The following is a 26,238-nucleotide window of genomic DNA, read 5'->3' on the forward strand; positions in this document are numbered from 1 at the left end:
TAATTTAACTTATTTTTTAAAGTAAGTGCTGTAGTATAACTAGCAGGAGACAAGTAATAATTGAGGTAAGTTTGGAGACATTACCTTATTTAATCATTAAATTAATAAATATTTTTGTTGCATCTCTTTTTGGTTGTTGTAATTTGTAGATGTCCCTAAGCACTCTTACTGCCCGGTAGTAACAGCAGCAGCAGCAGCAGAGAGCAGAAGCCAGCAGGCAAGTGTTATTTACATAAACTTCTGGTGTACTTACAAATTTTACAATCCATCGTTTTGAGTGCATAACCTATTTGTACTACTGTAGACGTTTGGTATCATTTCGGGCATTATTAGTGGGGTAATGTTAAGAGACACCCGGATCCATTAGCCTTGCGCTAAGCTATTCAGCTGATAATACTTACGCTTCATCAATATTCACCTGAAAAGTAGTATCATGGTGCAAAGGACCCTAGGGTGAAATTACTCCGAACCATCACTTTAACATGTTTGCAAACTGTAAATATAAATCAGGCATCTTCAGTGTTTGAGAGCAGCAAAGCTCTACGAAACCTTCCATTGAATATGCTGGCAACATGAACAAACTCCCTTTTTTCATTGAATACCTTCAGTCTAGATCAGAGCGTGATCAAGTACGAGCATGTTAACAGAACTTAATTATTACTTAATACAAAAGATGTTCTGTCGCACACGCACACAGACAAGGTGACTTCAGAGCACTCTTTGATAGCATCTTGCCAACTCGGGGGGATAATTCAGTGCATGACTGCAGCTGCAACAGAATCATCTATTGATACTGTCTGTGTAAGAAAATACATCAGGCTTCAGGTCAGAGGTAGTTGAAGGTGAGAGCTGCCAGAGGCTTTTTGACCAACATGAAACACAACTAGGAAACATTAAAGTAATCGCAATGCCTGTAGATTACCAGATGTTGAAGGTTCACCCACTTTGATCTTTACAATTGTATGATTATCAAAGACATGCTGTCACTGACCAGCGATAAGGTCGGCTTCTCCATGAACTGCTTCAAGCTCAGACTCTTCCCATTGACCTGGAGAGGAAAAGGAAATCACCTCTTTAACTGACATGTACACCACAGTATACAGACGGAGTATGCGTGCGAGTGTGTGTGTGTGTGTGTGTGTGTGTGTGTGTGTGTGTCCGTGTCCTCTGACCTGTAGGTGAGTGCAGATCCTACGAAGGACATCATATACACTGTCTCTTGACAGCAGAGATACAAATACATACTAAGGAAGTAAAAAAGAAAAACAGTCACCTAAAAATCCGGTTTATATATATATATATTACACAATTCACTAAAAATAAAAATGTCCCTTGAAACTATTCTGAATTTGTTACACATAACAAATATGTATGGTACATTTAAGCTCATTTAAACAAAGTGATTCTCTCCAATTTATATTCATACAGTTGTTGAAGAGGTTTAGGCAACATGGATAAGCTACATAGTCAGCTTTTCATTTCTCACCAACATTAGGATAGATAAGAGATGATATAAACTTTGATAAGCCCTGTTGGGGAAACTGAATAAAGAAATAGATCAAAAAGTCCCAGCCTGCCTTTGCAAATATCATAGATGTGTACATCTGAACCTTGGTCACTTTATCTGAAATATCAGCACTTAAGTTCATCAGTGCCTTCCCAAAATTAAACTTGCATTATATATTATAACTCTTCACTTATGTTGTTAGAATACAATCAGTGCATTCAGGCATTTAAGGAGGTGCTTAAATGTTTGTATTTGCAGCCATACAAAGCATTTAATATTTCATTAACATTAGTGGGATAGAGTACACATTTGCCATGAGTCACAAAAGCTCAAAAGCTTTAATCTAGGCACAAAGAGGATACTTTTGTAATCACATTTTTTGTTCTGGTTTATTCTGTCATGAAAAACTATGAATGACAGGTCAGTGAAAGCTTAGCTAAATATCCATCTGACCTGGATACATATCACTGCTATCTAAAAAGTAATTTTGAATTTATTTATGAGCATTTGAAACACTTTGCTATTGTGTGTGCACTTTGTCAGTTTTTTTGTTAATAAAACATGAACTTTGTTGTTACAGGCACGAGCTGTGAGCTTTCTACCTCATAAACACAAAAACCAACCTCAGTCATCTTTAGCAGTATAGTGGTACTGTACAGAGCCATGTATGTGCCCATGGTTATGTTATGCATACTACACACTCACGCAAACATATATGGTATTTTCCCTTGGACAGTATGAGACATACCATCCATATGCTAAATATCTCACCTGCTTTGAGAAAGGTTGTTGCTTTAATCTGAGCTGCTGTGTGGATCAGACTCTGCATTTTGGGTTGGGCTATGACTACAGCTACACAACTTCGTTTTCCTTTTTGAGCGGCGTTTTGAGACAAAAACTATCTCTGTCCACAGTACAGGTTTAGCTCCAGTTGCAAAAATTATCTTCGTCCATATTAACATGCCTGACAACGCATACCACATTACAATTTGCATACACTGTGCATGAGTGTGCCAGTGTAAACAAGAGGCAGATTGTCTGACATTACTCTGCGGTTGAAAATCATGGATGTAAAAGTTGAAAATACAGAACATAGTTTTGAGAAAGAACAACAATGGTGGAAAGTAATACCATGGATTAATTTGCTTGCACTGGACGAGGAGGTGAAACTGTTACTGAAAGGTATATAAGCCTACCTGACCGATAAGACTGACTGACGTGCGTCATCATTGCCAAAGGTCTCTGTTTGTGCCTGTTCAGACTACAATGCAACCCCGAAGTTTTCAAACCAAAACAGGGGCAGAAGTGTTTCCAAATGTCTCCGTTTTAGGGGCTCGGAAATGGCAAAGTAGTGTGGACGTGAGGTGTAAACATAGCAAAAGACATTTGTTTTTAAACCAAAGCGTCGTAGTGTAAATGTAGCCTATATTTTTGTAATATATCACCTCTGAGGGGATGTATTTGCTAATTTTTAGTAACCTCAGACTAATTTAATAATAGTGTATTGCACAAATGAAAATGTAAACAACTATTTTATACTGGTGGGTTGTGTTGAGACCAGCTAACATGTAACTTTAAATAGAGAAAGAGAGGGGAAGCATGTGAAGATGAAGACAGACATCATCTAGTCCCCCATTGTCAGACCTTCCTCCACAGTGTTGCGGAGGAGGGTCTGGCTAGTCCACACAGCATTCCGGCATAGGAGAAAAACATGCTCTTGTGGCATTTCTTTAAACCAATCACAATCGTCTTGGGCGGCGCCGGACACAGGCATGGTGCCTCTGCAAAATAGCCTTGGGAAGGAACTTGTTTTGGTGGAACGTGTGCACCTAGGGAGGCGAGCTCTGGAATTAAAATGGCTGTCGAGTGTGTGATGAGAATTTTACTAAAAAAAAAGATAAATATAATTTGATTGTCGGAGGCTAATTCCCGAATCAACCGGAGTTTAGAATGCCAACACAAAGAAAGCGGGAGGGGAGGGACATCTAGCCGAAAATTAGGGACATCCGGCGGAACCGTTGGTGGCACCAGAACAATCACGTAAATGAAACGTTGTGGACATAGACTAGCCATCATCTAAAGACGTCTGCTGAGACATTTTTCATTTATCTGATAAAATTTGTCTTATCTAATGCACACCTAATATACCTCAGTGTTGACAGTATGCTAACCCAAACCCATTGCATTTATCTGGAGAAAAATCAGCCCCACCACTCTAGTAATAATTAATAATTTGTGTAACGAATAAATGATGGACGAGGTACTGTGGTGTATGTATATATGAGTGTATTGTGGAGTAAATAAATGTCTGAGGAGCATTTAAAAACATGTGCTATTTCTGAACTTTGTAACGACTGCCATAACTCTGCGGCTCTTCTGCGTGTGTGTGTGTGTGTGTGTGTGTGTGTGTGTGTGTGTGTGTGTGTGTGTGTGTGTGTGTGTGTGTTTTTTTTTATTTTTATTTTTCCTCTTACAAAATTTTTCTTTTTTTTTTTAACCATCTTAATTCTTCTGCTTCTGTTCATTCTGCCAATACTTTAACTTCAAATACCTGCAAAACTAATGGCATTCCCATCAACCTCAGCTGTGCTTTAATTTAGTGCTGATTAGCAAATGTTAGCATGTTAACACGCTAGAGTAAGGTGGTGAACCTGGTAAATATGATCTGCTAAACATCATCTTCTTAGCATCCTGACATTAGCATTTAGCTCAAAATACCAATGCGCCTAAGTACCACGTCACAGAGCCGCAAACATGGCTGCAAACTCTTTTCGATAAATAACTGGCATCAGTTAATTCTTTTTTGAACTCAACATACTAATTTAATTCCCTCAGTTTAGTCATTTGTATCCTCAAAATGACCACAACTTTTTTATTTTTTATATTTTATGGTGCCTGGATAGCTCACCCGGTAGAGCGCGTGCCCATATATAGAGATTTATTCCTCGACGCAGCGGCCGCGGGTTCAATTCCGACCTGCGGCCCTTTGCTGCATGTCATTCCCCTTCTCTCTCCTCCTACATGCATTCAGCTGTCCTATAACAATAAAGGCCTAAAATGCCCCTCTTGTGGAATGCACATTGCGAAATAACTGACTGGGCTAAAATTACATATAGTTTTGTGTATTTATAGGTTGTTATTTTGTTACTTGAAGATACAAAACCTAGTTGTTACCACATGCTAAAGTTAGCTTGCTGGCTATCATCATTCAAGGGCTGTGGGAGCCTGAACAGAAGCTGAAAAGTACATTATGCCTTTGAAAACACTAGTTGATTAAAGGCTGACAGAAAGTTAAGAAGCCTTTCTGAGTGTTGCCGTAATGGCGGATAAACCCTTCAATCTCTTGTGCTACCAGGCTGAGACTCCACTCCGCTTCTATCTATAGCACACGGTGTTGTTTTCCCATCACACCTCTCCTGGAAAATACAGCCATGCTGCGCTAATCAGCATAAGACTTTTAAATCACAGCGACTTTTATGGAAGTGTTTACCTTCTGGCCGGTGTCCGTGGTTATAGCCAAGCCATTGGGTACAAGGCCCGCTGTTTTGTGCTTCTTCACCAACCTCACGGAAACAACAGGGATAGCCACCTAAAGAAGATGGAAAATAACATTTATAAGGGGGACACTCCTTTGATTTGAGGAGGCAAACCCAAAAGCAAAATGACGAGAAAATTATAAGTAAGATTAAAAACACCAGGGTGATTTGAGTAAATGGTGGCAGGAAAAGCATACACTGAAATAAACTCAGGAAAAGGCCCTGGAGTAAGTCAGTAGTGGACGTGAAATGTGTCTTATTTCAGTCAGAATGTGAAGAATGCAGTCTGAATAAGTAGCTCAGATGTCAGGAGAGGTTTGGTTTCAAGGAAATGAGGGAAAGGAACGATGCACAACATCAAAGAGAAAATCACATAACTGGCGAAGGTTAAAGGTTCAGTAAGTCTACATGTTCTTGGTACATGTTTTCACAGTGTAGACATAAAGAGAGAGAGAGAGAGAGAGAGAGAGAGAGAGAGAGAGAGAGACATGTTCTATATGGGAGAATTAAGACAAGTCAAGTATTTTGTCAAGTTGTCCAATCTGCTCGTCAGATTGTGACAGGGAGACACTTGGTTCATGTTTGTCAGTCAGTTTGGGTTTATTAAGCTGTCTGTCAGTCTTTCGTACCTTAATGTCCTTGCCAAAGAGGTTGGCATAGAAACACAGCCAGTTTCTGGAAATATAGAGCCGGCCTTGTAGAAGAATATCTCTGAGAAGAGCACAGGAGTACACTGAGAACAGAAGAGACAGAAACACTTTTTTTACCTTAAGGCCCTGACATACCATGCAGGCAGACAGCAAAGAACTAGTGGCGACGAACCCCGACTTTAGTGTCGCCTCAGGTCTCCTCAAGGTCTCTTCAAGTCGCCTGCTTATTTGCCAAAAAGTTGCACATGAACACACTGCAAAAATTACAGCAACGTTTTTCTATAACTAACAATTTGTATATCCCGTTTCCCTTTCTGAATGACGAATAGATGACCGCCGCCTGCTGACACAGAGTTATTTCCTCTCACACAGACGCAGAACATACCTGGCGGTCACAGTGTGTTCAATTGTAACTTTTTGGCTAAGACACAAGCGAGGTCGACGAGACGTGAGGCGACGCCTCAGTTGGCCTTCGTCGCCACTAGTTCTTATCTGCTTGGTGTTTCAGCACCATGACACTGAAGCCTCCTACTGTCTCACCGGCATTTTGAAAATCATCAATCTCTCCTGGTTCAAAACATTGGTTATATTATAATAGGTTGCATTTCACATCAAAGTTTATGGTTAACCAGGTTGTACAGAAGAGTTCGTACCGTGCTGGAGACGTTCTGAAAATGTTTCTGAGGTTAACCAGATGTCAGAACTGAAGCAAGAAGAATTAAAGCGGGACACAGTGCCAAGACAAGTACTTCAATTAGCGACAATTCAGTGCAATTTTTGTGTGTTTGTTATATAGGGCTTTTTGTATGAAAGTATAGATGCTATTGTTGATTATGCATTACTAGCACAATAAAGCTGCTGATCACTTCTAGTATTTTGTACAGATACTGAAAAATGATTAGATATTTTAATGCACGATCTTGCATATTTTCCACCACAGTCTGAGAAGTCATCCTCTTCGTCTCTCACAAAATCCGCCATGTTCATCGGCATTCACTGTCTACTGTATCGTCTAGTGAAGTCTTAATCTGCATTGTTATTTGTACTCGTTGTGAATACGCAATATTATATGCAATAAGAAGTAATTAGGTTTTGTTTTTGTTGTTTGGGTCACTTTTACTCACGACATGCTAACCGGCAACATAGAATTCCATTCACTACGCTAAGCTAAGCTAGCAGCGGCACTGCCGGACAAAGACAATGCATGCACTGAGACAAAAATGCATTTGCCCACCTATATAAATATAGAGGAGACGGTGAATAACCCTATTTCAACAAAGGGTGGCGTACTCCTTTAATAAAAGGCAGGAGAGGATTATAAATATAAAGAACAAATACAAATGCAAAACAGGCAAATTATATTATATATATATATATATATATGAAGCTGCAGCATGACATGTCCAAGAATATTAACAAGTTGATTAATAAAACGAGAAGTAAAAAGAAGTACCTTTCATGAGGATCTCATCCTTGGGCACACACTGGAACAGTTTGTGGTACTGCGAGTTGTACTTGCTGACAGTCTGTGCAGAGGGACAGGGCAGAGTCATGAGCATCTCCTTAGCAGACCGGCCTGCCTGCACAGCACCACCGGCGCAACCCGCCACTCCGCCACCACCGGCCACTCTGGCTCCGCTCGCCGCAGACACCACCCTCTCCCTCAAAGGTCGCGAGCTCTGCACCAGGCTCAGCACGTTGGCACCGTACACACACACACACTCGCGCACATCCAAGGCCTGGAGCAAGCCGCTGCAAGACACACACTGTTCCCCTGGCGCCGGTCAGTACTGGGACGAGATGGAGGAGGACTGTCTACCTCTAGTCTACTTGCACCTACAAACACATACCAGGCTCTAATGTGTACACCCACACACACACACACACACACACACACATACTACTACAGAGTAGTACAGCAGCAACGCCTCAGTTTACAGCCACTGAGCTCTTTCTCAGAAACTACAAGGCTCTCTTTCTCTGTCTCAAATACACCTCCAGTGACTCTACACTTTGCAGCACCTAGCTGACACCCTCCTTCTGCCTCCTTCACACACATACACATGCTCTGCCCTTCCTTATTCGGAGCAGGAAAAAAACAATACACACAGGTACTCCTCCCCCCTCTCACTTTCTTTCTCTGCCTCTCCTTCCCTCTATCTGTCAGATCTTCTGTAGGGACAGTCTGTGACACCCTGAAGTCCTCACTTTTCAGAGAAAATCATACATTTCCCTCCCATCTGAACACACACCAGGTCTCATTCATTCCCTGCTCTCCTTCCCCACAGCTCAAACTCACCTTCCGCTCTAGATAGCTCTGCCACCAGATTATCTTTCCCTAGTTTTCTGCCCTGTCCTGTATCTCGTCTATCTTTCCTTCCACTCGCATCAGCTCCGTTTGCTGTTGTCTGCTGCCCCTGTTTTTGTCTTTCTATTAATAGCTCATGCTAGAGCAGCTCCTGTCCTCAGGAATATGGCACTTACAGTAGGTTACAGTAATGCAGACGGTTCCATCACCACTGGAGGAAAGCCCAGGGTTAATGTTACTGTTAATGTGCAGTATAATCATTTGCTGACTGCATTCATAGGTGAACTGTCTGGAGGGCATTGGCCAGGATTGCAGCAAGTCTAAGTGATAGTGATTTGATTATATAGTACTGCTGAGCTTGTTAACGAACATATAATTTGATCTATGTTCAGTTTTATATGTTGAGTCCAAAATCTTTTAATAATAATTGAGCCTGAGAAATGTCACATTAGTTTGGGGGGGGTAAGCAGGAAAAATAGGATCATTTCTCACAAATTTATAATGGCAGCATGTTATTTTTTCTTTTTTAGCATGTTAGCATGTCATCATCATATATGACTCAGAAAAGATAAATACATGAATACAATATGCATCAGAGTAGATTTTGTTATATGGATAGAAGCCTTTTGTCAGCTTCTGCATCCAATCGTCATGACACAGATCTGACTGCAGTACAAAAGTGAGAGAAATGCCTTTGAGCCAAGGAATCATAAAATAAACAATCTCCTCAGAGGGAAGATTTTAACAGGGGCTGCTGCTTTTATTATAGGTTAAACATTTAGGTTAAAATGAATACAACTGGTTGGACGTGTTCCAATAAAAGACACAGTAACAATTAGGATTCTAAGAGAGACCAGACTCACCGAGCCCCGGTAACATTTCTTCACATCTTCATAGGACAGGTCTTCAATCAGCTGAAACCTGTTAGGAAAGGAAAAATACACTTAGAAATAAAGTGACACTTCATATGCATTTTTACCTCTCAATTATGATAACTCTACTGTACACAAAATAAACCATGTCTTTTTTCAATGTACTGCAATGGATACAAAATATATACTAAATATAGCACATTTGAAGGCAGATTAATGCATCATCTGGCCTGAAGACAACATGACAAATGGTTGTTAGAATGTGTGTGTGTGCGAGCGTGCGCGTGTGTATGTATGTGTACATTGCATGAAAATCCCAGCTGGGTCAAAGCTACCACATGACGAGTTAATCATCGGTGTGTGCATAACTGCAGGGAGACGAAGGCTGTCACAAAACATTGAATAAAAGATAAATATTGAGTTGTTTGAACACAAATAGTCACCATGCCAGGAGATTAGCTTTTTTATAGTCAGAATACATTAACACACACACACACACACACACACACACACACCTGGCATTAAGCTCTCCTCAGGAATAGTAGCAATGCAGCAGATGTCACAGCATGATACTCGTCATATCTCTTGCTAATGCAGACAGACCCACCCAGCAAATAAAATACAGCATAATCAGTCCTTTTAGGAAAATGTCAATGAAATTAACTGCTGTCCCAGTTAAGACGCCTTAAAGAAGAAGACATGGATGCAACAATAAATTCTGAAAGGCCAGCTGTTTTTGAGGGATTACTTTGCCGACAGAGACTTCCCTTTCTTCCTGTATCTTTCTGTGAGTGCTAGGTGATTGACAGTGAGCAGAGGAAGACGTCAACGCAATGCTGATATGAAAACACTCTGCTCAAGGAGATACTGATAAAACAGAAGCTCTGGCCAAACCAAATTGCAGCTTCATGTTCACTGTGAAGGATTATCACTCTGTGGAAGCCATTTTCATACAGTGGCACAGAGAAAGGCTTAACATGAAGGGAGGAAAGTGAGCCTTGATATCTTCAACCCTCCAGAGTCCAACGGGAACAAGGGGAAGGACACAGGAAGACCGTTACATTTGCCAAACACATTGATTAGTCCTCATCCTCTAAGCCTTTTCTCTTATACAGTTTGAAAATACGAAAGAATGTAAGCAGCCAAGGTAATGTAATAAATAAATAAAGGCCAGATACATCTTTCTTCATCATACTTATAATCACAGATGGACTGTAGAGACTGTCTTCACACAAAAAACACCCCTTTAGTCGTTTGTTCAAGCAGCAATTACGACTCATATTTACGTTTATAGAGGCGTTGCCCTCAGTTGCCTCCTGTATTTATTATGGGAGCAAAGCAGGAAGTAAGGTGATAAAGGCGAAGTTCCTCCACCTTCCGGTGGACCCCATGGGACCTTATTTCGGAAAAAATATTTATGGTAGTTAAGGGGAAGAGACAAATCATTTCTTGATCCTGTTTGAATTGAGCCATGAATTACACATGTGTTTGTCAATTTAAAAGATAATTTTGCAAGTGAAGAAAGTCAGTCAGTTTGTCATAGGTTTGTCATAGTACCACTTAGTTTAGTTTGAAACCGCTCAGTGAACTACATATCTCATTTCACACAATTTGCGTCACCTTGCTTGATGCTTGGCTTGCTCGCTAGCTAGCGAGCTTAGCTATTTTCCACAACACATGTAACGTTATCTACCAGATTATTTGAATTATGGTCTCGTTGACTTTAAAATCGGCGATAAAGCAGGGGGTGTTTTAGGGCGTGGCTATGATGTGAAAGTGTGTAACGCAACGTAGAGTGTAAGGGCTCCTCCCTCACTCCCCCCTCTCGTCTACAAACGGATAGCAGATCTCCACAAACCAATGGGTGACGTCACACATGCGCTGTCCATTAATATTAACAGTCTATGGCCGAGAAAGCGAAAGATCGAGTAAGATCTGTTTGCTTGTGTGAGTAACGTTACATCCCAGTATAAAACACACATGTAACCACCCATAGAAATAAACAATTTCATTCCTATGAACGCACCCGGTACACGTGTTGACGTCTACACGAGCGTACTGCACAGGCGTCAACACTTATGGCTTAATTTTGACCTCACTTGTTCCTCCAGAATAATGTTTCATATCTCTCAACGTGGCTGCACTATGATTCAGCAGGGAATTTATAACATCATACCATAACAGAACCACATTTGTATTCTCCTTGAATAGTGTCCTTAACTGTATACAGCAAGGTGGCATTATGTTAAAATACCCCTTCCTGTTGCCTTAATAGCAGCAGGACTGTCCTTGTCCCTGCTCTGATGAGAGACTCTCCTCTGGGTAAGAAGATAGCGTAACCTCTGTCCCCAAACAACCCTCCCTGACTCTGCTGCCTCTTACCATGTCGCTGACTGTGCCTCTCGTGGTGAAGCACAGTGGAGATGAGAGAGGTAAACTCTGCACCGCCGGGGCATCGGTCACGATGACACTGAGATAATGATGTCATGGAAATGCTAATTTCTATGTCTGAGTTCACAGCAAAATGACCAGTGTAAACTCAAATCTGAGATGTCATCAGTTGTCACGCTGGTGAATCTGTTGTCGCACAAGCTCGGTCGTCGTCGTGATTTAATCCCTTATAACTTTTAGGACTTCTTGTCTGTTTTAGCTAAAAGTTAAGGGTGAGGAGTCCTCAAAGGGGCCACAAGTGAAAACAGCTACTGAGCTTACATCTCAACAAATCTTCAACCCCATGACAACAGAGCAAACTCCAATCAACCGATTAAAACTGGGAAATAGGGTTGAAACCTGAAACCCCCCCCCCTGAACAAGCTGGCATTTGGACCTGAAATTCAGATTGTGTTTCACATACAGCTGGTTTACCTGCTAGCAGTGAACATTATAAGCTTCACGTTAAAGACACGATTCCAGGTGTGTTGTATTGGACTGTAATATATTATTGTGTCCACCCACTCTGTGTGCACACAGTACAATGAAATACTGGAGGCTTCATTGTGTATAGGTGTAATATGACTCTATTTGTCTTCAAGCATTAGGTCATTCATTGTTATGCTCTCCATTATTACTCTACTATCATTGTCTCCTTCATATAGAGAATCAGAGGGTGAATTAGAGACATTAGAGATCCACAACACATGCTGGACAAAGACCAAAGCAGGGTTAAAAGTGTCAACGAGCAGAGGGGGTTGACAGATGCTATAGCTGCCTGCTCCTGCTGTGTGCAGTGTGTGCGTGTGTGTGTGTGTGTGTGTTTGTGTGTGTGTGTGTGTGTGTGTGCGTGTGTGTGCGCTTGTGTAAGAGCAGGATTAAGGCTGTTGTTTACAGCGAGCAGTAGACAGCTGTAACAGCGCTGCCTCCTCTCAGGCTGGATCTACTGCACACCTTACAGAAACTTAAAGTGATGCATTCACTCACTTTACATGATATATTTAACGGTATGATTGCATGTGACAAAAGAAAATGGATTGATTGAGCTTCAAAACAGCAGTGAAAAAATCCACCACGCACCAATCCAAGACCCCAAAAATGGTAAAATAGTCTCTTGTGAAAAGTTAAATTATTCTTTATGTTACCGTAACTGTTTCACTAGAACATCATATTGTGAGGTATGTGCTCACAAAAATGTACATGTGCTGTGCATTAAGTATTGTCCAAAATACATGAGATGTATACCTTTAAATGACAAAATTCCAAAATAATTTCAATGGAGTTAACATGACTTTAGAAAACAGGATATCTAATAAGTTATCCATAACCAAACTCAATTACAGCAGGTCATTACCACCTTTCTAACACGGAATTATTTGATGCAGCGTGTCCTAGCTGTGCAAATTCAACTTTTACCTCATTAAAACCACCCTCTTAGACGAGACATTATCTTGTGACCATGTCACATGCAATAGTGCATGTGTGCTGCTCTTCCTGCCTGCTGGTTGCTGCCTAAATATAGGCACCACAGCGGCTCTGCACTCCCAGGTGGAGAGAAGAGAGTGATTATTAAAAAACACGGCCAGCTCTGTGGGGACTAACCGGCTCTACAGTCCTCCCTCTCCCTCTCCATCTGTCTCTAGCTTTGACACAAGATCCAGGTCTTAATCAATACTGCTAGTACATCTAGATGCTAGGTGAGTGTAAGAAGAATATTGCTACAGGCAATTCCCATCACAGCTTTATGTAGGAGAGCTGTGAATGTGGTGTGTCGAGGTAAAGCTTTTTTTTTTTTTTTTACTAAGGGTATAAACAAGGTCATGCTGGGATGAAGTTGGGAAATGATGGATAGTTGTCCATAAATCTTATTTTTACAGTCTATGCCATAGATACAAGATATAGATACAATTATAGTTATATATTTTGGACATTATTCAGAGGGTTTGAAATGAATTTGAAAGGAAGGTTCTTGTAAGGGTTTTTTTTACACAGCAGCAGCAGCAAAATAAGCTGGTTTTCCAGGTGCCAGGAGGCTCAGCGGACGGTGGATCACATCGTGTACATGAAGTAAACCTGCACATAAGCTACAAGGAATAATGATCCATAAATTGATCTCAACCATCATTTCAGAAGCTGTAGTTTGGAAATGAAACTTAAACCTGTGTATCAGCTTATACCTGTGCGAGCAAAGCAAAATGTTGCTTTCTGCGTGTGTGTGTGTGTTGTGTGTGTGTGTGTCATTGCCCTTGGCTGTGAGACTGACTAGTGAAACTAATTACAAGCTCAAAGAATCCTAAATTGAATCCTAAATTAGAAAGCGAACACCTCCCATCGGTGGCCGGTGTAGGAGTGGACTCCCAGTCAATAATGTAGCTTGAGGAGAAGAAATTGGAACTGAGAGAAGTGACTCACTATGAGACTTCAAAAGAATCTACGAGAAAAGAGAGGAATAATGTGAGACGTAAAAGGAACTTTCAAATAGTCTCCTGAGTTTAAAATCAAAGTATCTGATTCATAGATCAGAGTGCTTATTTGAAACAAGACTTTACTTTAAAGCAGTTCATACAGATGGGACATTTAAGTCAGTCAATTATCACATCAATGTAATCTCTAAGGAAATCATACAATGTTTATGTTTATCTTATCTTTTATCAAAGCATTATCCAAGACAAGTGTTTCATAATACTGATAATTCTGATAATTTCCTAATTGGTGACTCGTAAACAGTAAGTGCAACCCAAACATTGTTAGTGAGGAATTACTACAATTACAGAAAATTCTAGTGCACACTTTGGTTATGTTGCATGAGGTGTTTGGGGGATCTTAATAGATATTTTAAAGATTTCCCATTTTTAGGAAATGGAACAAGAAAAGGCCACATATCCGAGGACACTTTGTGTGTTTTTTTTTATTTTAAAATGTCATATAAAAATCCCTGAAAAAACCTTAACTGGGCAATAATTTGGATTCTTTTGAACTTTAGAAAGATATGTTTAAGACAAATATCCTGCAAACATTACCCTGGGTATTTAATAGCAATGATTTACAAATACTCATACTATACTTGAGTATTTATAATATTATAATATCATAGGGAATACTTTCAAATTCAACAATATTGTATTGATATTCTGTGTCAATCACGTTTTGTTTATGTTAGTCTTTAAAAGTGCATCCAATAAGAATGTTTATATGATGTGATATGATGAATCAAATGTGAAAGGGGTTGCTTGATGTGACAGACCCACAGTAAACTATCAGCTATCTCTAGCTTTTTAGCCTATTCCAGCTCATAGTTTTGGTTTTACAACACATTCAATTGATGCTTGAGTCTAAGCTACTCACAATAACATCCATAGAAAGCCGTGTCTACTAAACCCACTGTATGCTACCTGCCCAGCACCAAGTGACAAGCTGGTGAACCTAATGGAGCATCAGACAGTCAAAGAGCAAAATGCTAAATGTAAGTTGGTGGAGACCAAAACAGAACTGAAAGGAGAGGGAATATGAGATCAGTATGCCAAAGTGGGACATGATTCAAAATGAATATTGATATTGCTTTGTGTGTCCTGGATGTCTAAATAGTTGTAATAATATTGTTAGCTAACTCATCGGCCATAACGTTATAAGCCAGTGATATGTGGTGGTTGTCAGCTTGTTTTGATCAATTAATGCAGCTTGAAACATTTATGTAAACAAATATTTACAATCTGTAATAATGCATGCGGCAACAGAGGAGTGTTGAGGTGAGTTAGGTGCAGGGAGAGGATAAAAGATTCACACACTGCTTTCTGAGTGCTGCAAGTTTAAGACTGACAAGTGCATAAAGTCCCTCCCATTCACTGAGTCACAGTCATAACACACACCGTGCTTCAGAGCTAAATCTCATCCCAGAACAGATTCCCCAGGATTACACCGCTCCTGCCTCGAATCCTTCTTATATAACACACACACATTCTGTCTGCACACACACCATTGACATTGTGCATATGAATACTTGCACACAAAAAAATATGTTTAAATAGAATAAAAACAGTTAGTATAACTACAGCAATTTACATTATCTAAACACGTATATATTCTCTCCAGGCCTTTGGGGGGGAAAAGAAAAAAATGTCCTTTGTAAATCTCTGTGTGCGGTCTTTTTGTGTACATGTATGTGCACGTTTGACCATTGTTTGACATCAAATACAGCTGAAATAAAAGCACAAAATTAGTGCTGTGAAAATAAATCTCCTGGGGATGTAACCCATGACCATGCACAGGATACAGATGGTATGTGTGGGGAAAAATACACCAAGTGTTTGCAGAGCTGTGTGTGTGTGTGTGTGTGTGTGTGTGTGTGTGTGTGTGTGTGTGTGTGTGTGTGTGTGTGTGTGTGTGTGTGTGTGTGTGTGTGTGTTTTGCCTGAAGTGGCCGTGTGTGTCGTCGTCCTTGGAGTGGTCCAGGTCCTGTGTTGAGAGCAGGCCTGTTTCTTCGCTCTGCTCCGGCTGATCAGTCATGCTCCTGGCCCTAAGTACACAAACACACAGCTCTGTGTTAACAGCAGGCACCTCTCCGCTGGAACCTCATGTACACTTGTAAAAAAAATGATGTTTGTTTTTACCTCCAAGTTTGGCTTCAAAGAGAGCTCTCTTACCCAAAAAAAAAAAGTTTATGGGGCAAACAAGTGGACTCTGTATTCAAAATCAACAGAGCTGTGATGCAATTTTCAAAGTCTGATTCTGCTGGTTTACACTCAATTAATAATCTCGACTCAGCTAAATAAAGCTGTGTTCTTGGGATTGTGTAAATGGGGCCAGTGTCTCCTCTCGCCCAGATGTCTACAAACAAAAGAGCACCTCAGAGGTTGTGCAGATGGCTGACCTGATGTGCTGCTGCGAGCTGACTCAAACATTTTTTTCAAATACACTTTGAAACTGTTTAGCAATGAATGTCTCTTGAAATGAACCATTACTGATGCCAACAGAAGAAGAAACCAAGGATTTGACCATAAATTGTGTTAAGGTGAGATGTCTTTAAACAAAGATTAACATTTCTTCTTATGGGTAGTGATTAACAATAAGTAGAACAAACACACACTAACATTAAAAAACACTTATACCCCTTTCACGCCGAGGGCTCAACCAGGGTTGATTTTGTGTTTAAAAGACAAGACAAAGCACTTTTTAACCTTCTCTTCCTTCTATATAATCTCATAAAAGCAACTGGAGAAGTAAATTCCCATCAACACCAAAGAGATCCACAAATAATACTTTTTTTCAGGTAGGCAACATGACACATTCACAGAGTCCTTGCTGGTTTAAACTAAAGGAGATCAACTGAATATGATGCGAAATATCAAGGAGGTGCCACTCAATTAAAGTCCGTAACAAATAAATAAATGTGTGAATAACACAATCAGTCCAACTGACCACCTGCTGCTTCACCATGATCAGCCCAGAACCTTGTAAACACAAAATTATCCGAATGTGACGAAAGAGCAGCACTCTTCTGCAAACTGAACTCGTCTGCATATGAGTGTAAACCACCACGTGAGGTCACTGGTATTAAAGCTGTCAATCTTCCTCTATAATACTATTTGAATTTAATTAGTTATTTTTTTAAATATTCAAATAATATTTGAATATTTAATGCTCAAATGCAGCTTGTTATTAATATGTACTACACTACTTAGGCTTATGCATTGTCAATGGCACTAGAAGCATGTGGTTGTTGTTACACGCTCTGTCCACTAGAAGGACTTTAGCCTGGCCTTGAACGGGACCTACGTCACGGCGCATTGCATTTCCGACACGCCGCTCTCTGTTTATTATCATTTTCCACCACTAGCACACAGAGACAAACACAAATCAACAGAGAACTCTGTAATGAAACATTATCTAACAAGTTTATTGAAGCGGCTCTGTTGTAAAGGCTAACGGTGCTCGGTTAGCACAATGACATCATGTGAAAAAGCACAGCCGAAACCATTTGTCATAAACTAAGTAACAAAAGTGTTAGCCACGATGCTAACGGCATTGATAACTAAGCAAAACGGTACTGTCACTACTATTTTAGTGATTCATAAGCAACCTGTTTGTTGCAGATTGTAACGTAACTGAGAATACAGATATTAGAAGGTTTATTGTCGCAGCTACTCTGACAGCTGTAGGGCAGCTAACATTAATTTTAGCTGTCTCCATGAAGCTCCCAGCTAAGCTAACGTTACTAAATTTATAACTCGTGACGCAGTAAGGAAAACAAGAACGAGCTAACTAACGATAACATAAGCATTTTGGCTCGGTGGATGTCGATTTTCAAATCGTGTTAAAACTATTTCCATTCCTTCTTCTGATTTCCAGCCGCAGCCTGTCACTAACGTTACGTGCTCCATGATGTTAAGACCTCACAATGCCTTGTGTTTCTCACTCCCGCTAACGTATTAGTCAACAGACGTGACATGACAAAGGCATTTCGTTTTCACATGCGGGCCAAGGTGAGAAGAGGGAGATTAGCTAATGTTAGCCAACATATTTATAAATAAAAAAATCACATTCTAATTGTGATTTCGGCATTCGAATAGTATTGATTTTTTTACTATTCAAATTATATTTGACTTTCGGAATTTCTTCCAACAGCCCTAATTGGTATTGCTCCCAGGTTGTGACCCAGCTCATATCTGAATCGTCATGACCAGGGATCAACCCTTGACTGGCTTGGTTTGAGTTGACAAAAGAAGGGTTGAGAATGGGTCAGATAACCCTGGGCCATAACAGAGGTATAAGGTACAATTCAACTGACACTTTGAGGGAACCAAATCACAGCTTCATGTTTACTGTGATGGATTATGTAGCTTAGGTTATTTAAAGGGCTTAAGTTGTTTTGCATGCGTTGAAATGGACGGGGCAGCAAATGGCTTGAGTGAAAACATGCCTTGTAGTCTCCATCTGCAATGAGACCACAAAGCAATGGAAATTTGGATCACTCGACTAGTCTAAATAACCTTTTTTTATCTGACGTACCCCAACAGTCCCATAGAGCTCAAGTATACCCCTTAACACCACCCATCATGTGTTCCACTAAAGCTGGGGCAGGCTATTTTCTGGAAAAGGCAAAACAAACACCTGGAGCTAGTGCTACTTTCATTGGAAAAGAGTTGGCAACATAGCAGTTTTCGTTGCAAACTTGTGGGCCTGTAAAGCCGTTTGAGATGACATACTGTGATTCAAGTTCATGTTTATGAATAAAACAGGTGTCAATACCGGAAAAAGCATTTCAGAGATAGAGAGAAACTGTTGCTAATAGTTTAGCCTTCTGCTAACCGCAGCCATGAGCTTTCACCACAGCCATGAGCCTTTGGCTACGGTTAGCAGAAGGCTAAACTATTGGAGAAGATGGAGAGAAAATGTTCATTAACTTTATCTATTAATGTTCACTATTCATTACTTTTAGCTAACTACTCTGTTCACTTGATAACTATTTTTCACATGCTCTCGTTGCAAAACGTGGTGTTTATGTTGAACAACTGTCTTATATTGACGTAAGTAGCCTACTTTGTAATCCCGTAGCTTACTAGTTATTGTAAATACACCAAAATCAGCATCATACCAATGTGTAATCCCATGTTGCTATGCATTGTCTTCCTGAACACAAATATGTAGATATTTTTTTAATCAAATCCTAATTTATTTTTAGTAGTGCAATCTTCCAGGTACCCCCTGGAAACTATACCCTTGGGGTACATACGCACCCATGGTTGGAAATCACTGATCTAGATGATAACTTGGAAGATAAAAGCTGGTATTATCCTTCAAATGCTTTGCGGTTTTGTCATAAAACAGCACAAAACCTTTAAACAAACAATCTATTATGTTTCTTCCTCTCATCTGCACATCAACACTCACCTGCCCCCGCCCGTGCCATATTTTCCTCTGGGAGACGGGGAGTCGTTAGCACCTGCCTTTGTATAATTAAAGGTGCTGATGGAAATAGGCTCCTGCATGCAGTTTCCAGTGCATTATCTCTAATTGGCCAGAAGCTTAATGTCAGCCATTGACCTGTTCAAACAACAAGGGCTTCCTGGTCCTAGAGGTTTTACATCTGACTGGTAATCTGTGATGGTTGAATGGGAGGCGAAGGGCCTGTTGTAAGCGATAAGGAAAGGGTTTGTGGGGTCTTTTCAACTTAAGCCTGAGGTTAAGGGATTCAGGAGGGGTATATGATCCCAGATGTGGGCCTTAAGGGCAAAATGGAGCCTTGTGGTTCAGTTCACTTAGAAACAATGTTCAAAGGGGATGCTTGTAATACCTGTTACTACTTGTTGGGCTCAGCTATTCTTTACAAAAAGTAAAGTTAGTAAAGTTCCCCAAATCAGTAGCTGAGGGCATTGAGAATATTTAGGCAAAGACTTTTCTAAGAAGATGCCAATTTGCACAAAATCATTCAGAGGCATTCTTTCATATTTTAACAAAAATAATTCCATAAAGCTGGTTAACTGTTTCAAATTAAAACATTCTTAACAACAGGGAATGTTGGTGAACTAAGTAGGGTTGGATTTACTTTGTAAAAGGTTATTCTTGAGCTGGGGCGTCAGACTGGGGGGAATAAGGGGACTGAGTACCCAGGGCCCTCATGTGAGGAGGGCCCAAAAAGATGCTAGAATTAATAGCTGTGGATGCGGGGAGGGGCCCATAGAAAATGCCTTTCTACAGGGCCCAGAATTTTGAGCTACGCCCCTGTTCTTGAGTATTAAATCAACAATTTCTGAAGTGAAATCTGAAGCCTCAACACCTTTTTACACAAGTCCTTGTTACACATGGGAATTGACACTAGCATTGCATGTTTCAGAGCATAGATATATAACTGCAAGTCACATACTGTATTTTTACATAACTGCTGCCCATTTTGAGATGAATTTTCTGCCTCCCAGACAGCTATTAATTAATTTTCATATGAAAGCCAGCGTGCAGACATGTGAATCGTGACATGTTAGTTAGTAGTTAGTCACCTTATATTTAGTTTAGGTGGAGAGAAAAAAGACCTTATGACTTTATAACGGCTGAGAATGTTTTGACACCACCCACTGTGTCTGACGGCACAGGAAACAGACTTTGGATGGCTATTTAGTGTCCCCATTCACAAAATGTTTGCTTGCAGTCTAAAAACCTTATGAAACACATACCAGCACTGGACACACAGTTATTGACACAAATTGTTCCAATTTTTGTTTCAGTCACAGTATTAATGGACAAACAATGTCATTTGCAGGTCGACCCTATTTGATACAGAATCTGTTAACTTAGCGAATTGTTCAGCACAAAACACTGCGTCCTGATTGGCAATTTCATCTGAATGTTACAAATGTAACCGTGGTTCTCTGAGGGTAGAGATCAGATCCAACCCTATGGCCAGACCTAAACATCAGTATTGGATGATTCTTCAAAATCCTGGATTACATTCAGTGACAATGTTTGTTAAAGTCTTGCTAGTTAGACAGTCCTAATAAAATAGAGAATGGCAAGTTAGCTACGCATAATCCATTCCGATCATTTAGAAAACCAGGGTGAAAAGAATCCTTTATTTTGCCCTATGATGGGATCTACATTACACTGCAATACATTCATTTGGCAGACACTTTCGTCCAAAGCAATATTTGTTGTTGTTTGTTTAGTTCACAAAATTAGGAATAGGTAATTGCTAGCATAGGGTGTCTAAGTGTAATCTGAAAAAGTAAAGGTTAAAATGAGCTGCTGGGCCAGTGGTAACCCCAGATTCCTCAGTATTTGTTTCCTTTTCACCTTCTTTTTGGAATAGTAGGCTGCATGGCAACAAGTCTGCTGTGTGGTAATTTCATCACTCACAAATGAAGGTTTGAGATTGAAGGTTACTAGATTTTGACACAGGATCCTAGCCTGACAAGCCAGACCCACATCAAGATGTCGGGTCTGGGAACTCACCATTGGCAGGGCTCAATCCGAAGGGCGGGATAAACGGTTGTCTTTCAAATTCCCTCTGCACTCATAGCCAACCAGAGCAACGCTAGGTGATAGATTCAACTTTTGCCGTATCCGGTCGGCAAAACTCTGAACACATCTTCCTTTTTTTTAAGAATGACTTAAGTGCTTAACTCCAAGTCTTCCAGAGTCGCGGCCAAAGCCGATTCCAAAGAGCACTGTTCGCCAGCAGCAGCCATCTTCTTTGTTTTCAAGTAACAGGGAATTAACGTCCTTATGTTAAGCCCGCCCACCGACTCTATACACGATGTGATTGGCCTGACCAGAATTTGGTTTTTCCAGCTCGCAAGCCAACGTAGAGTTGCTAGACTGACCCTGGCTGCAAATTACATTTGCTGCCGCTAGTTGTACATCTAGAATTCTAGGCTAACAGGATCCACCTTAAAGCCAGGATCTAAACATAAGGTATTAAAGGCTCCTATCATGTCAGTTAATGTTATGTTTAGTGGTGCATATCCCCATATTCCTAGACACACTTAATCAAATTAACACAAACCAATTTCCACAAAATTCACCTGGAGTTTTTGAGAGCCCTGGGGCTTGTAGGATGGCCAGCTGATACAGGGAGCCACTGTAGCAGTGGAGTGGTGAGGATAAAACGTACAGCCTTACTCTAAATAAACAGGAATGTTACTTTTAAGCAGCAGGAGCAGCTCATTGAAACATTCCTAACATGCTTCGGATGCAGGTTTTATATTGGCCTTATAGAAACACTGCCTTTTCTCCAAGGCAATACACACATGTATTTATGACACACCATGTAGGCACTGTCATTATTTTACACAACAAACAAGTAAACGATAACTTGACATTAGAAGATGGAGGTCAGTATGTGTTAAAATACAAATGAACTGTCCTAATGGCCCTTCCAACCTCCCTCCTGCTCTTTTGCTGGATCTTTTTAACATGAACATTAATTGAAAGGCCTTCACCTCTCCGACCTCACCTCCCTGTCCTATTTTTGTGCTGTCACAAGACCTCCTCCAATCCAATAAACTTTAATCTTGTTAGGGTTGCTAGCCACTGGGATTGTTGCTTAAGAATCACTGCACTCTCTCTGACTCTAGTCGCCCATTTCCCTGTAGCCCTGTGCCAATACGTTGTTGTCAGCCAATGGCTTTTCCAAGATTTGCCAAGTACTGCAGGGGTGTTTCTAGGATTTGAGGACATTTGGGGCTTAGCAAGGACCTCTGTCACAGGAGATAAGATCCGGGGGATCCTTCCCTGTCACTTATTTTTGATAAACAAAATGGCGTGGTAGCAGGGGCTGCCAGTAGACAATAACCTGGGGCTGGGCGATATGGAGAAAATCAAATATCGCAATATTTTTGACCAAATACCTCGATATCGATACCGCAACGATATTGTAGTGTTGACTATTGGTGCTTTCACAAAATATTTACACAATGAGATTTTTGATAAATAGTCATCAGTAATGTGGATATAATGACTAAGTGGGTACTAATACTAGAACAGTTACAACAGTCTGGTAAGTTCAGAAAATGACATCACTTTACTGTAATGCAGCCTTTAAAACCAGTAAAAGAAAACACTTATGCCATATTACGATATCCAAAATCTAAGACAATATCTAGTCTCATATCACGATATTGATATAATATCGATATATTGCTCAGCTCTAAAATAACCATATACGTTTTGGTACATGTACCCTATGTAGGATATTACTAAAGGCATTCCTGTAATCTTACGTTGCAACCAGGGTACAAAATTAGCACCATCCACCAGCCAACCAGGAACTTTTGCTGGTTAAATACACAAGTGGTAGGTAGATTTGCTTAATTTCACTTCACGTTATAGTTATAGTTATCGTTCTTGGTGTGGACGGCCCTTGAGACTTACATACAGCGTGCATAGAAAATAAAGAGATACAAAATAAATGCAAAAATGGAAAAGATGACTATGCTTAAGACTTTTTACCAGAGCTATGTCACATCACGTGGCATCATTATGATTGCCAGCTGTCCCTGGACTTTTTTTTTTTTTTTAATTAGTGTAGTAGCCTACATTAGCTTAATTTGGTCTGGAAAAAAGTCTATGAAACTGCAACAGAAGCAGAGCCTTTGGACTCTGCACTGCTTGAGACCTCCTGAAATAACCTCCCCATTGTGCAAGCCCCTCAAAACAGCCTTTGATGACAGAATTGTGTTTTTAAGACGGCACAAGGCTCCAAATGTACACACAATAATAACTGTTTAGCGTGAAGGGAATTTAATGGATTAGTTTTGTAAGAGCCAATTTCAAGTGTTTATGTTGTCTCATTACTAAAAGTAATTAGTAACAAAAGTAACAAAAAGTAACCTATAACACTTCTAGTTTAAGTAACATTACAGACTGATGTAGGCCTAGTTTAAACTTACTGTCAAAAAGCAATACTGGACAAAATTCATCACATTATCTTACATTTTCCACTTTAAACGACAACTTTAAATAGCCTATGACTCATACACATTTTATTTCTGAAATGTATATGCACTATAGCATTTTGCTTTTTGAATAAAGTGCCTTGTATTATCAAAAGCAGAAACGCTTGTCAAACTTGTCAAGAGAAGCCAGGTTAAAATGTGGAACAGAAGCGATTTTTCAGAATAAAAGCGGAAAATGGTTAATTTATGGAATAAATATATTCTACAGGGCATATAATAATATATGATGACTAATGTGAGTAATGTTAAATCATAATCACGAAATCATAATGAAATGGTTAACGGGAGAAATTGCACACTTCTGGAAGGTAAAATGAATAATTGGAAAATATCCTATTATAGGCCTACAGCATTCCCTGCGTTTATGAGCATCAGTTATCAAACCAAAGCATGCTAACATCGCCTATCATCCAGCTATTAGTCACTTGTGCTTTTATTTTTGAAATATTTACCGGAAAGCCCGCTCTTCCGCTCGCTAGCTTAACGTCGCTTAACGGCTCCTACCTGTAGCTTCACAAGCCACTGCGACCTTTTCCGCCGTGTTGTTGCCTTGTAGCTCCACGAAACTCCTCCGGTCTGTTCTCCATTTCTCGGTCAAATCATTTTATGTCCTTTATCCATAAAAATGACTTAATAACTCCAATTTGGGCACAAAAAAGCCCTTGAAAGATAAAGTCGAGAGTTGAGTCGCGTTGAGTCGCGGAGCTGTGACCTCTCACAATTGTGTCCTGTGTGAGGTGGGTTGAGCTTACCTACAGCCAGTGTGGGCTGGTAGCACTGCCAGGGGATTAAACGGCGGCTATTTTCTTCCCACAGACGCCTAGAATAATTTAACGACTTGTCATTAAATACATCTGCGAGACTAACAGAAAAATGACTGCAAGGGCGTCCGTAGTTTTGTTTTTGTTTTTTAGTGAAGTCCTAAGGGAAACTATTCTCCCATTAGGACTTGTTTTACAAAAGTATTAACAGTGAATGGAAGAAGTAGCCTACTCAGATCTGTTACTTAAAGGCACAGTTAACCCAGAATCAATTTTTCCTCTTATACCTGTAACGTTAGTGCTGTAGTGCTATCAGTCTAGATTGGTTTGGTGTGGTTTAATGTAAAAATACCAACTAAGTAAATAAAATGTAGTGGAGTAAAAAGTACATTTTACTCTGAAATGTGGAGGAGTAAAAGTAAAAAGTAGCATAAGATGAAAATACTCAAAGTAGCCTATGTCAAAAACTTAAATATAGTAGTTGAGTAAATTTACTTAATTACATTCGATCACTGAGCAAAAGTAGCATACTCGTTTCAGAATATTTTTTTAGAATATTATTATTGGTTTATAATTATTGATGCATTCATGTGTAAGGGTGGGGCTACTTTCAATGACTTTCTATACTGCTGGGTAGCTTGTGAATTCCCCACCAGTGTTAAAAAAAGTCTTATTTTATCTTAACTAATAATAATTTGTTGATTAATTAGTATTATTAATCTGAGTCTGCAAAGTACCTAGTAACTAAAGCTGTAATATAAGTTTAGTGAAGTAAAAAGGAGAAGGACAAATATAAAGTAGCAGAAAATGGAAATACTCAAGTACCTCAAAACTGCACTTAAGTAGCCTACATGAGTAAACATGTTACATTCCACCACTGGTGGTATGTATCCATATTTCTTTCAACAGGTCATATACACTTCTAGTCTGGGAATTTATGAATTATTTATCTCTAAAAGTGTATACAAATAAGAACTTAAAGGTACAATATGTAACATTTCTGCATTAAAATGTCTAAAAACGACCATACCTATATATTTTTTGAGTTGTGTACTTACACTATCCCAAATGTTTCCACCAAATGTCAAACCCAGAGAAATCGGTTATTTTATTTCTGACACGGGACGTTTCCTTTAGTCGCCCGTCAGTGGCGTCATATAACCTTTCACCCTCTAGTTACTTGGAACTTCCGTCAAAACACGGGCACCCAGATGATACGTTCGAGAGTACAGTGTCACAGAAAAAAATACTCGTAACGGTAATACTGCTTTTTCTGCCACAAGGCATCATTTTGTGAATAATTACATGCCACTTTGCAACACAATTATACAGCAGAGATCTTTTTATTGATACATATCAATATCGATCCAGCTTAACATTACTACAACAATGTGCTGGTTGACAAGTAGCTAACGTTAATGCTAGCTAATGCTTGGTGGATAACATTATAGGGTTACAACATTGTTCCACATGCTCATAAAATTATTAGTAGCCTAGTATGATTGTTTTGACCACGGATAAAAGCAGCACTGGGCTAACCCATGAATGAGTTCACCAGTAACGTTAACGTTAGCCTATAGATAGACGACTAATCTAATGCTAATTTAGCCAGCTAGCACACCCCGGTCTGTCTGCCTCACTCCCCCAGTGCAAAGAGACTTCATTCGGGATGAGAGCTGACAACAGCCCTGGGACATATAGCAATAGCTTGTTACCGTTAGCCCCCAGCCAG

The 26,238-nt window shown here is 40.0% G+C and overlaps 1 protein-coding gene across 4 annotated transcripts in view; it reads right to left on the bottom strand.

Moving 5' to 3' along the window:
* The window catches only part of gramd2aa (GRAM domain containing 2Aa), a 36,866-nt gene that overhangs the window by 8,407 nt on the left and 2,221 nt on the right, over window positions 1-26,238 (bottom strand). The window contains exons 1-8 of one of the 4 annotated variants that reach the window (XM_039795032.1): window positions 24,198-24,508; window positions 15,711-15,815; window positions 8,865-8,922; window positions 7,147-7,459; window positions 5,673-5,776; window positions 4,998-5,096; window positions 1,173-1,244; window positions 992-1,048 (exon numbers count right to left, since the gene is read on the bottom strand). In XM_039795032.1, the coding sequence (XP_039650966.1) occupies window positions 992-1,048; window positions 1,173-1,244; window positions 4,998-5,096; window positions 5,673-5,776; window positions 7,147-7,459; window positions 8,865-8,922; window positions 15,711-15,805 (798 nt within the window). In that variant the 5' untranslated portion in view covers window positions 15,806-15,815; window positions 24,198-24,508. Of the gene's footprint in view, window positions 1-991; window positions 1,049-1,172; window positions 1,245-4,997; window positions 5,097-5,672; window positions 5,777-7,146; window positions 7,460-8,864; window positions 8,923-15,710; window positions 15,816-24,197; window positions 24,509-26,238 lie in introns of those variants that run through there. The other 3 variants (XM_039795031.1, XM_039795029.1, XM_039795033.1) reach the window with 3 other exon arrangements.

Source organism: Perca fluviatilis, chromosome 3 (assembly GCF_010015445.1).
Source record: "Perca fluviatilis chromosome 3, GENO_Pfluv_1.0, whole genome shotgun sequence".
Lineage (NCBI taxonomy): Eukaryota > Metazoa > Chordata > Actinopteri > Perciformes > Percidae > Perca > Perca fluviatilis.